At 43.1% G+C, this 13,778-nt stretch overlaps 1 protein-coding gene across 1 annotated transcript; it reads left to right on the top strand.

Moving 5' to 3' along the window:
- Positions 1-1,727: 1,727 nt before the first annotated feature.
- Positions 1,728-12,639, top strand: LOC136439952 (forkhead box protein J1-B-like). The gene is made up of 2 exons (XM_066435643.1): positions 1,728-2,787; positions 9,608-12,639. Exons 1-2 carry the CDS (start codon positions 2,233-2,235, stop codon positions 10,373-10,375), a joined length of 1,323 nt encoding a protein of 440 aa, XP_066291740.1. The 5' UTR covers positions 1,728-2,232; the 3' UTR covers positions 10,376-12,639.
- Positions 12,640-13,778: the final 1,139 nt, after the last annotated feature.

The raw sequence follows: 13,778 nt of genomic DNA, 5'->3' as shown, positions 1-13,778 counted from the left end.
TACGTGACAACTCAGAATCAGACATTCTATACGTGCGTGCGGTTCAGGCTGAGGAAAAACAGACGACTTATTAGACTTCCTCGTCATGCAAGTCTGTCAAAAACTATATCATAATGCGACTCCCTAAGCATTGTTTGCGAATCTTTCTCAGTGTTTAGTCTAATAGGGCTCTAACTTACACTGACACATCCAAAATCGTCCACGAAACCCGAAACCACATATTTTCCCAAGGTATGTTACCCCCACGGTAAACAAACCATAACAGTCCACCTGCGCTGCAGTTTCATTACCGCCGCTAGGCGAGTCATGAAAACACTGTCAAGTCAATGGATGTTTTTCATCCACTCAAAGAGAAGGCACCCACGATATATCTTATTTCATACAGTTTATTTTTCTTCTTTTCAAATAGTGTGTCCACGCATGGCAACGGTAGGCTGTAGGCGTACAAGTACACGTAACGTCCGTAGATAGTACACTGACGACATGAAAAACATTACGCATATACATATATTATATGCATATCCACATCAGACCCAACACAAATCTGTCATTAAGACTGTATTATGTGTATACATATTACTATGTGAATCTATCATTGACATGGACGATTTTGTACTTAATGATTTGGTTGTACATGTATATCGAGAAGTTAATTTGATATGTTAGGAAAAAAATACGACAATGTAGCGTTGTCAATATATCCATACAGCAAATGCAGTTAAATGTATTTTCAAAGTTGAACGAAAATATCGTCTTGTTAGTTCACCTTTTTTCTTACATATTATAAATGAAGATACAGGTAATATCAATATGGCGAAGTTTTCTGAGTATATTCATGAGCGTATGTTCTAGAACCACGAAGCTTCGCCAGTGTTGACAGCTGCCCTGCAAGTTCGGAAATTTATTACAACAACAAAAAAAAACATAGTGTGAACCCATCATTTTACAGGTATTGCACTACTTTCTATTGGCGTTGGTTTTACCAGAGTGCCGTTCGTAAGACCGACAAGAAATCTAAGACAATTTCAACGCGATAATCATTACTACGTTGGGTTAATTGTTTTTGAGTGGAATCTGTTTATTTCATGTTGCGGTGAGTGACGCAATCACGTAAACCACAAAGTCCCCACAAAGTCAATCCCACGCGAATCTCAGCTTCGTCGTAACTCGGAAGTAAACAAACCAAAACACCTTGGCTCACCAGGGACCGCTACTTGACACCTGCAGTACTCGCCCACGCCGGTAGATGTTTTGGCACGAATTTAAACCCCCCAGTGGCGGGAATACCCATTCAAGAGACGCTAGGACCAGTGCATGATGGGTGAGGTAACGGGGTGGACACAAACAAGCAAAAACAAACCTTATTTTTTAACCACAACTGGCAAGAAGAGTTGCGGACAATAAACTTGGTATATTAACACCCTCAGCATATTAACATCTTTAACGAAATAAAATCAGAAAATTTGTAATGCGTAGTGATTTTACATTAATTAATTTGAATGGCATTCTGTCCCTCCGTAAATGTCACCCCCGCCGTTTTGGCGAATGCGCTAGCCCGGCCATCGACCAATCGCGCGCAAGCGAGAACAAAGGATATTATCATAGGTCACTAGCAACAGGTGGTTGTTTGTGGACCAATGGGCGCGCGGTTACCGCTGTTGATATTTATTTATGCAGTTGCTAGCCCCGCGGCCATTGGAATATATTAGACTAGTAGGGTCTACGGGTTCATTCTGTGAGAATAAAGCCACGCGTTGCGGATCTCGTGGTGTTTTGATCCGAGTTTCTCTGGTCTGACAACTTTTCCGGCGTCCGGAAAATTTGGGTGACAGGTGGCAGCGAGTGTACCAAGGGCGAACAAACGTAAGAACAACTTTCCTTCCGGATTTTAGAACTGTTTTCCGTTCGAAGAACAGCATTTTACAAACTCCGTACTCTGTTCCGGTATGAGATGGGCCAAGCACTAGTGATCTACAGAATATCTGTCATCCAGCTGTAGAGACAGCGACTTGTAAGACCAGCACCGCTTAGCACGGACTTAAGAAAACCACTTCGGGAAGAGAAGTCACTTGTTCCGGGACGGATTTGGCAGACTATTACACGCAATAATTCAATTACCTCCTGTGGCAGCGTATCACGCGAGCTAGCGGGGCGCATTCCGACACTAACCGGACCGGTGTCGCCACTCCAGATCGACCACGGACTGTCGTCTGCTACAGACAACTGTAAACCATGATCGGGCAAAGTCAGGGAAGTCCAGTAGCGTCCAGTAAAACTGCTGTAAGTACTACAGCTAACTCTCGGACTAAAGTTATAGCGGATAAGTTCAAACAAAACTGGATGGCGCAAAATCCACAGGCGGACTCTCAGAACCCGGACACTCAAAACCTGGACGACAGCTTGACAAGTCTGTCGTGGCTCCAGAATCTGAACATCATGAAGATCCCCACGCCGCCCAGCAGTCCCAAGCCGGCGGACGACGGCTCTAAGCGGCAGACGCAGGCTCAGCCCGCCGCCGTCTCCGGTAACGCGTCCCAGCACGTCCGCGTCAAGGAGGAACACACGGCGACGCTGTACGCACCGGCCGGCCCTCCCATCGGGACACCGGAGAGCATCGACAAGATAGACTACAAGACAAACCCGTACGTCAAACCTCCCTACTCGTACGCAACCCTCATCTGTATGGCCATGAAGGAGACCAAGAAGAGCAAGATCACACTGTCTGACATCTATAAATGGATCAAGACCAACTTCAAGTACTACGAGATGGCCGAACCCAGCTGGCAGGTGAGTACTTATACACCAGTGTGTAGTGGGTGGTCTGAATGGTGTGTACAAAATATAACCCTTTCTAAAACACTCTCCGCTCTACTCAAATTACCAGCGAAATATGAATATTACCGGGATGTTGGAAAAACACACGAATAGGTGGGTATTACGTAAGACTCGGTAATGTTTGCTTCTTTCTTTGATTCACCTGCTGTGTCAATAGTAGCGTGGTTCGCCGTCCATTAATAGCCGGGCGGGATACGCGAGGTCCGGCGACAGGTGTCCTTGTCGGCCCCGCCTCCCGCCGATAACACTCCGACCAATTCCTAACCAATTCCACGAGGTTGGCGTGGTTTCACAAAACAAGTTGTAGTAACGTCGCACCTATGAAGGTTTGCTTACAGCTTGACAAGGAAGTTGAGTGTAGGACAGCTGTAACTCTGACGTTTGTCGCGACAGAGGTCAAACAAGCACAGCGCTAGGGTCAGTACGTAGGAAAAGGGGGCGGGTCGCCATGCACATTTTTGAACGCTAGAAAAGCAACGACTCAAACATGCCCCGTGTAATCATCGCACTGGTGGTGGATTCTAGATAAGAAGTGGTGTCGAACATTGATTGGCACTTTGGGCAGCAAAACGTGAGAGATAAGAGTACATAGAGCTTTCTGGGGCCACGCTAGTAGACTCGGTCAATGGAAACAAAGGTTTGGAATTCTACACCAGTAGTGAAGCGGGGTTAAATATGAATAGGTTCGACCCGTTTTCTTGAATGTTCCCACCATAATGCGACATGCGTGGTCCCCCCCTTCATCGAGCAATATGAAACCTGTACAAAGGGTATCATAAAATATTCAATAAAAGGCAGGAAGCGTCTTTAATAATCTGTAAGGCCCTGGGTTGACAGGTGACCTCCCTCCCCGGGCCACCCCTCCATTCAACCTTTGAGTCAACACGCGCTGCAAACGCTGTAACTTTAGCTCCTGCCCTTTGTTCGGCAACAACCCTCCTAAACCATCCAAAGCACGAACGCTTTTCATCACACGATGACATATCTCCTTCTACCTGCTGTTTTCTTGTCCTCTTAGCGGAATTACAAGCAACCAAAAGCTAAAAAGCGTGCAAAAAATGCGTCGATAGAGCGTGAAAAAAATGCGCTGAAAGAGCGCTGTAAAATTAGCCCTATACAAAGGCCGTCGGGCAATATTGGCCGCGTTCTATTTTCATGGTAAAGTAAATATGCCGCCGTATTCACCTGTGCCGGTGTAACGTTTCAAACCCTGATTTAAACCTCGCGTATCGGTTCTAAGGGTGTCCGGATTTAGGACATCTGAGGACTCGTGTAAGATTGCACGTAGAGACAGTAGATGGTCTTAATGTGTCAATTAATGAAGTATGATGTAGCACGTATGGCAAGACGGACGTGTTATGACTTGTGCCCAGTTAGCCAGGGTCACATCTATTACGTTGTGAAAGGGTCGCGGTGAACATGATCCTTCAGAAAACAAATTATGACCGTCCCATTGTCGCTTTTTCGACGTCGGCAACCCGGCTGGATTGAAGAATGCCGGGGTGAAATTCCGCGGTTCGTTTCACACGAACGGATGCAGAATGCGAGGCTACAAATCACGTAGTACCATACTAGGGGGCAAACTCACCTGTCAAAGGTGTCACCTTATCAAGGGACGGAAGCTAACGATCTCGAGAATCGTGATTTTTCTTTTGACTCCGGGCGCCAGTGCAAATTAAAATTGATAACGGCAGATCAAGACTTCGATAGTTAGAAAACGTGCATACTCTACCTCAGAACTTATCTACAATAGAGCAAACGCCACACCTTAATTAACGTGTATTACGAAGTTTAAATACCATCATAAATGTTAAATAACAAAAATGGCTTCGACCTTTTCCGACCCGACAATATTGCTCACATGGGTATACATTGTTACGACTGGGCTGGAACAACCCTCCCATGGGCCCCCACGTCACACACACCTGTCCGGGAACTTTCCAGAGCCTGAGCTTATGCTACCAGGTGGTACCGTAGGTCACACGAACTGTGGGCCTTTACGTAGTGGAAACAACCAGCAAACAGACCATTTGCTGTTAAGTCTGTACTTATAAATACACTGGGAGGACGTTATTGTATAAACCTACGTAAGAGTGTGTGTTAAAACATTGGCCTAAAAACCTCAAAAATGTTCGCGATTTTTAAAAAGTCCCTGTTATTTTTAAGTTGTGTTCACACTCTCGCATGTTGACATATGGTTGGTTGTTGGACTGTTGTGAGTAAATTATTCAAAGCACGCAGAAGGAAAGCACGCGGTATCCGTCGACTACAACTCCAACCGCGTTGTGACGTCAAGTAAAGGAAGCCAATGATAACACAAGCAATCATTGTATTGTTTTGAAGACAATCTTGCGGAGTTCCTCACCACTTATCTATCATCAGCCTTATTTGTGACACCTGTTTGTGACGTACGTACGATTCCCCAGTTCACGCCCTCAACTTAGGCATAGGAACTTTAAATATAAATTATGCTACTATTAGATGAGAAAACAAAATTAGACAATATATTGCATGAGGTACATAAACAAATTCATCCTTTGCCAACATTAATTACAAGCTTCTTGTTGTTAAAAACACAGCAATGCAACCCTTTCTTTCTTTGAAAATCGCAAAATTAAGTGTGTGAATGTGCAAGTAACAAAATCACACGGATATTCAAAGACCGTCAACAATTTCTCGACATCTGGTCGAATGATTTGTATACTCACTAAATTGAGGAAATGATTGCTTTTCTGTTTGAGGCCATTGAAAATGTCGTCACAGGATCAGGTTGTCTTCAGAATAATCATAGGATGTCCAGACAGCCGTGCTTGCTACTGTCAGACAACTTTTATTAAGATAAACATTTGCATACTAGTATTCATAAAGCGAACTAAAAGATTATTCGTAGTAATGACCGGCACAAGACAACGTGATTGCATTGTTACAAATAGCGTAATTCTGAAAAGCATCCCACAATGACGCAGCAAATCTCAAAACACTTGTCTGACATTGTGTCTACAAAGAGTTATCGTAAAGCGGGCGTCTGTGTGATATCAATGTTTGTAGAATGTCCAGTTTACATTGTGGTAGCGTGGCTTGACGCACATCTATCCACCCACGTACTACAAACGTCTTGACAGGGCCCTCCAGCGAATTAACCGCAACATTATATCTTATTAATTATGAGATTAACACTCATTACATCGTGTCATGCCTCTAACCTTCCTCCAAAACTCTTGTAAATCTGCAACAGCTTATATGTTCTGATTGACACAACCGTATTGCTTTTCAGTGAAGTTTGGAGGCACTGGTTACACATATTCAAAAATCAACTCAAACGACGTTTGCAAAATCTGGGTGTGTATGCCTGCAGGCAAACTATTAGTAGTGCCCCAGATTTTTAAATGGAACTTTTAGATCGGCGTCAACGTCTCAGTTGGTTTTAGCATCGTATTCATGAGCAAAAACACACATAAGAATTATCTAATGTCATAGCGCCATGCACATGTTCCAATTTAACTAAACTGTTTGAGATTATGTCGATGTCGTGTGAAGGAGGTCTCTTCTACCTAATTAATAAGTAATTTGATGACGCAGGTAGCTCGTTTACAATACTCTCGAGGGGACTGACGCTCCCACCGTAAATCCTGCAATTCTGGTCAGACGAGTTCAACGCTTCCTCCCTTGGGAAAACTTCCGTCTACGGACGTCAGAAACCACAGTCATGCAAAACGACGCACGACATAACCCCTGTCATCACCGAGATGCCCGACTGGTTTTCAAGCAATTATGGTAATGCTGTAGATTTCAAGACAACTATGCACCACCAACAGGCGTGTCCACCAGCTAGCTGCATCCGACATCCTTTGGTTGCATCTTTCGCCGCGCGTATGTCATTATTGAATTCCAGCGCTTTGACTAGAGTCCCTTATTCAAAGATTCATCTACAACACTAGGTCGTCAGACATGTTTTCACCCTTCTTGGTCCCTTGAATGTCTACCGATTCGTCATTGAGGACCAATAGAAGTGAACACTTAAGAAAGGTCCAAAAACCAACACAATGCTGCAGTACAAATAAAAACTGTTTGAAAAGTGTAATATGTTTAATAGTGTGTTGAACACCAGACCACGTCATCAGTAGGACGACATGCCGTCTAATGAACTAAATTAGAGAAAATATTTGCTAAGATTACCCCTTTGTTGTGAAGGACAACACAAAGTGGTCTGCTTGAAAAGGACCGTGAAGACCCGCGTTCTGCATCAAGTCGGGACAATACGGGATCGGCACAGGACCTCAATACCCAGTTTTCTTTGCAGACAGTTGCTAAATGTGCAGTGGACACACAAGTGAAAGGCGGACGCCGGGTTTTTATAGGTTGAGTCATTGGGGTTCTTAAGGCACGGGTCACACATAGTGACTATGAAGTGGCGGCCGGATGCACCGCTCAAAGTGGAAACCTTCCGACGTCAGGCGTGTTTCTTTTTTTAACTCAACGTATTTTCCTTTCGCGGTGCGCCCAAGGCAAAAATGTTACTAATTTCTTCTGTTTGAACAGCCTTTTCCTGTGTTTGCAGTCCCGAAAGGAGAAAGCTCTCCACGAAGAAAATCCACTTTTACGTCTCCATATCCGAAATTCTGGGTTTTAAGGATAAGTAAAAGACCTCGTATCATGTTACCCCCACCCAAACAATTCGTAAGCCTCGTCGCTAATACTTTTAAGAAGAACGTTGACTTTTCCCATGACAAATTTATACTAAGCATGTCGCAAATCTTGAGGCAAACATCGATGAAAGGCTTCAGGTTGTAATCTCATTAAGTAACGCGTAAATGTCCTTCCCACAATGCTATAATAGTGGGAGATTTTCTTCCTTGGTACGCCCTGCAGAAGGCACGCCATGTTTGATGACGGAGGTTCGGGTATCCAATGAACAAAAGAATCATGAGGAATTCTACCCCGAGGGCTGAAAGTTAGCAGGTCGTCTAGAATATCGGGACCGACGCTTGGCGTGGTGCAAGCCATCAACAAGGCGGCATTATGTCACATAGTCAGGTGTTATGTCACAGTGTTTTGGGTTTTCTATTTGCACTCAATATATATGATACAGCGACGACACCCTTTTAAGGGACTTCTACCTTGATGTAGGTATTGTGTCCTATAGCTGTATGATATTTGATTTCTTTAAGTCACATGCAAAGTGACTCTTGCCTGCATTTTTGGCATCTCAAGTAAATCAGTCTGTCAACGATATGGCTTTAATTGTAAGAGACAAAATATTGGACGGCCTAACGTTTCTGAAAGAGAAAGAAATGTACACTCAAATATATCAAACTATAATGAGATAAATTAACGAAAGGCTCACATTCTTATATTTAAAATCAAACAGGGATGCCAAAATCAGTTCACTTTCGTAATTTCAACCTTTGGGCAGATTGGGTAAATAAACATCAATGCAACGAAGAACGAAAGCTTAATAAAGTTGCTAAGGTAATGAACGGTGTAGAACACCTGTTTCATGAGCCCCTTCCAGCCCTCAATATGTCAAGATAAATGCACAGAACAGTTTAACAAGGGAAGTGCTGGTATGTGGCTACAAGTATGGAAGGAGGGAGTCATCACTTGCGTAGTGACTAACACTTACATAAGAATATTCATCAGCTCTTGACCTTCAAAAGAATCCATTTCCCAAAACACTGTTGTCACAGCTCACTGTTATAAACATGTTCACAAAAAACCGAGTACACAAAATTGAACCTTTTGTTGTAGAGACAAAAATTAATCCCAAGTGACTGTAAGAAATGCATGGTGGTAATCCTTCCCTACGTTGAACAATGGAGGAAAAAATTACACAAGGGACAGCGAGTAATTCAAGAAACCTCTTCAGTTGTTCCGGTTGATCAGGAGCAGTAGAGTCGAACAGGAAAGTTTATTTGATTGAGTAATTGGGTTACCCCCAGGCCTGTTCACGTGGGGCCCTGCCTAGTGAGAGAGTGACAGCGAAACACAATATGTTCATAAATACCTGTGAAATCTTTTAAATCGAAATACCTTTCACACTTCTTGCAAGTGAACGATACACAACCTTGTTCCCATAACATGCCTAAACGTTCTTGAATACCTCATCAATGGTATCAGTCTGTTTAAGACATTGTCCTTAGATATAAGAAATGAAAACTTTGTTTCATTTCTGACAACGGTGCCAAACAAAGACAAAGCATGATCAATCACAAGGACAATATGTCTAACAATGTTATTAACGACTCAGGATAATGCTGATGACCTTATCCACTAAATTATTCATCCAGGAACGGAAATTTATGTAGCACAACATGCCAATCATACACGATTCTCATAATCCCCACCATACTGTAAGATAGGCAATTTCAATTATTAATCCATCAACAAACAATAGTTTTGGACAACCGGTGACAGAGATGGTAGAGTAGAACAATGAGTGATGGAGATATTCTGTGTAGCGACTGTGGTGGAATGCATGGACTGAAAGGGAACTGTCAGTAATTTTGATATGTTGCATGTCCGTGGTGAAATAATTGATGTAAACATAAAACTGTCATTACTGATTTGCTTCTTGCACGACAGTTCTCCACACATTGACATGAAATGTGTCATTAAACAACACGGAACTATGTTGTCCCTGGGTAAATGAATAAAAATGAAATGCTTGGAATAATATTGTGCATTATAATATATATCAATAAGTTGCTATTGCAAAGAAATTTCAAACAACAGCAAACACTGTTGTAACGACAACTCTACTTTGTTGTTACAGAACTCCATCCGTCACAACCTGTCTCTCAACAAGTGCTTCACCAAGGTGCCCCGCAGTAAGAATGAGCCTGGCAAAGGCGGCTTCTGGAAGATCGACCCCCAGCACGCCGACATGATCGTCAACGGTACCCTGAAGAAGCGCAGGCCGTCCAGCACTCTGGACTCCTACCCGCCCACCAAGAAGATAAAGAAAGAAGAACCCGAAGCAAAGTCATGCAACAACAGAAGAAAGCAGGCCGTGCCCAAGCGCACCGCCCAGAAACACAACGGCAACCAGAACTCTTTCATCGTCCCTCCCGATGACCCTAACCTCGGGTCGCTGAAGGGGGACTTGAACTGGAACGCTATTCTGAATGACGAGATCACAGTAGATGGTATCAAAGTTAAAACCGAGGACCTTCTGGGCTCCGGCTGTGCCCTGAGTAGATCACACAGCCCCCTCCTAACAGAAACGTCGTCATCGGTTGACAGCGACATCTTTAACGACGACCCTCTGGATCTCACGATTCGCGGCATCTCCATTCCTCCGCCACCCGAGTGGCTGCCGATCGACCAAGTCTTGTCGGAGCCATCCCACCTGAACGAATCCACCAGTAACATTTTGAACACTAACCTACCGCCCTCCCCACCCTCCTCCGAGGGTTACCGCCACCCCTGGGAAGAGGCTAGCGAGTTGGACTCTATTGTAGACATGAACCACCTGTTCGAATCTCTAGATGATCTGGGCCCAGATGATCTTTCCTGGATCAAAACTGAGCCTGGGTTGTAATGCAGGGTGGGGCCTGTGATGCGTCGTGTTCGGTCTCTTTTGTATACACCTCGGGACAGTGGAATTTTGTAACTATAGTTATTAATATGTCGTGTGGATGTTTCTCCATGGCATCAAGATCCATTGTGGTGATGTAATCTCAATCCAATTCCGTCCACTGAAAAAAAACAAAGCTAACAGAGTAAGCCAAAATTTAAGGGTGAAGGGTGTGTTTGACACAAGCTGTGCACTTAAGTCAGTTCATCATTCTATGATTTATATACGTTTCCAGCATCGTTATGTAGATCAAACATTTTGGGATGGCGACTTCTCAAAATCCAATCATAAACCAGTTCTGCACCTTTTATGATCCATTTTTGTGAAGACTTTGTTGTTAGTAAATCTACTCCGTCCATGGTCATTCGACCAGCTTACTAAATCCGTCCATCTGATTTTTCTGTTATTGTTGATTTAGTTTCGGTAGTATCAAGTTCCGTCCATCAGAGAATACTATCGTATATACAACAAATCAAAGTCATTTATTATTTAATATCAATTAGGTTGAAAGGAAATATGTACGAAAAGGAACATCTACTTTGGTATTCACTCATAACAAGACAAGGGTTGGATATATATTGTCTGCAAAATTGGACTTAAAAACAAGAATATCATTCTAGAGAAGTCAAATCAATTCTATTATACAATACTGCCGCACACTCTTTTAGAAATTGTGGCAACAGACACTCATTGATGGAAGACTTCATCTTTAAAACCAAACCAAAAGAAATGTGTATTTTACAGATTTATGAGCATTTTCTGCAATCATTTATCACTTGACACACTTGCCTTCTTGGAATTCGTCCCCAACAAAGGCTTGCGAATCAATTATTCAGAAAACAAAGCACATGGTCTCACGGAGTGACCCCTTTTTTACATGGAATCGATGTCCAAAACAGGGTGCTCTGTTTACACAAAGGAAAAAGGTCAAGTTATGATGGATGTCAAAACCTATCTTTTCACCTAGTACACATTTCAACCAGAATTAACTATCAGTTATGTTATGAATATTATGTACATGAGATGTTTTATTATTTTATTTAGGCCCGCAATCAGTTCTCGATCCAAGATATATTATATGTATCGCACATGCAGCTTGTGTGTCTTATAAAGTTGAATAACATGCATTATATGTATATGAGAACACTCCAAATGGAGAAATATCCAACATATTTTATGAGTATATATTTTTCTATATTATCTGCTGATGCTCAAGGTACAGGTTAGTCAGTGCTTGGAGGTGTTAAATGATATGTAACTATTGGCACTAGTCCTTTAGTGGGAGAGGGTTGACATGTAAAAGTGCTTTCAAGTCGACATGTAACGTCAAATATTTGCGGGCCCTATTGTGAATCATGTCCACACTTTGCGTGCAGGCAGTTTTCCGATAAATTAAACTGTCAATACCACCAGCGGCACCCCATGGCAGTTTGCCCGTCCGTGTTTACTCAGGATAGGTTTGTTTGGACGTGTTTTTACGCCAGCGTAGCTGTTTCCAGAGCGTTGAAGGATGGGGGAAAGTATGCTGGCAGGGCATACACCTGACTATTTGCCATGTCATGCAAGTAAGGCGTATACCTTACTGTTTACCATGCCGCATACTTGGACATTAACCCCGTCCCTTTGTTGGGCCTTATGCAAACCTGCAAATCCAGCCAGTCGCTGAGAACTGGGAACGAAACGACGTTTGGCAGATGTGCATTGTAAGCACGGACAATCCTGCTGAGCAAACGAAGGAAACTCCCAGCCATTCACACTCAGTCTGGTATCCAGGACACACCCAATCATCCATAGTGCCTTAATATTATAGAAACACAGGGTGATATTATGGGGGTGTGCGAGGATTCTTATGGATGTATATTAAGCACTTTGTTTTGTTACCATGGCTACTATTACCATGGAAATGTATTGCATTTTCCGTGCAGTGTCTATTTTACAATCAGAGATTTATACTAACTTATTATCTGCATTGGCTACATGGCCTAATACCACATTGTGTGATGTTCTCTGTTGTGTAGGGGTAGAGAGATGATCGCAATTCTTTGTTTAGCTTCTTGGGTTCTGCCAAGTTTGTGTGTAGTGGAGTTTTGTTGTTTTGGTTACATATGAGATATGCTGGCATTTTGTGCTTTTATTGAATTCTGTATATCGTGCAAAAAGGAACTTTGTGAAGTGTGTGAATTCTTTTGCAGGACTTTTGGGAATAAAGTTTTGCAGTATGAACAATATGATCTGTTGTTGTTATCCTTTGCCTCCTACTTTGCATATAAAAAGCAATACAGAATACAAAACCATGAGACCTTGTTCAAAATAGAACCAAATAGTATAGTGAAGACCTTAGTTTCAACATCATATCAAGGAACTTTGTTGTAATTTAGAACAAAATTATTGATTTGTTAGGAGAACCTCTTTCAAGTTAATTAAATTCGTTTTCCTCTATACATGCAAAACTTTCATTAATTGCTATGATAATGATAAATAAAAATATGATATCATACAAAAGTTCTGTATTATATATAATCATATCTATAATATAACACTTTAAGGAGGAGGAACGCCCGCCTCACCTTTTTCTATAAGCTAGTCAATAACTACATCAATATTAACACAGATAGTCTACTGAAACCAGCTCAGGGGCGCACCCGGGGGAGCCACACGCTCAAATTTCAACCACTTAACGCCCGGACAGACTCAAACATCATTCTTCCCCCGCACAATCCCCGAGTGGAACGCCCTGCCTGGCGCGGTTGTTACGGCTCCCACCGTTGAGTCATACCACGCCAGGCTGGACGCCTGCCCGCCGTAGCCTGGGACCTCCTCCCCCCCTACTTTGCCCCTTGCGGGGTTATTTGGGGGTAATCGAAGTTGAAGTCTTCTTTCATTGCAAGTTCCAAAATGTGAAAATGATAAAGGAGACATGAATATCTTTTCTGTTGAAACAAAGAAGCGAGTAGATCAGTCTCCAGGCCCCCGGGATTAGAACCCGCGCTGAAACCGGGCAGCCAGATCACAGGCCACACGCTTTAACCACTAGGCTAAAAGGTCTAAACCAGTTCAATAGACTGGTCAGTTGGAGGTGCTTGAACCCCACTGTTACACTACTCCCCCTTTTGTTTTTAAGATTCGTCCTTGAATCTCCGAGTTCGATATCCTTGTGCGGCACATTTTGCCAGGCTCACAGGGTTGGTGTGGGAACCAGTGAAACAAAAATTCAAGTAGAGCAATCTCCTGGGCCCTGGGATTCGAACCCGCACCGAAACCGGGCAGCCAGATGACAGGCCGCACGCCTTAACCACTAGGCTGAAAGGTCTAGACGAGTTAGACTGGTCAGTTGGAGGCGCCTGAACCCAACTGTTAAACTGTGAAT

Source organism: Branchiostoma lanceolatum, chromosome 8 (assembly GCF_035083965.1).
Source record: "Branchiostoma lanceolatum isolate klBraLanc5 chromosome 8, klBraLanc5.hap2, whole genome shotgun sequence".
Classification (NCBI taxonomy): Eukaryota; Metazoa; Chordata; class Leptocardii; order Amphioxiformes; family Branchiostomatidae; genus Branchiostoma; species Branchiostoma lanceolatum.
The sequence above is the reverse complement of the archived record's forward strand: the minus strand, read 5'-3'. Positions and strand labels throughout refer to the sequence as shown.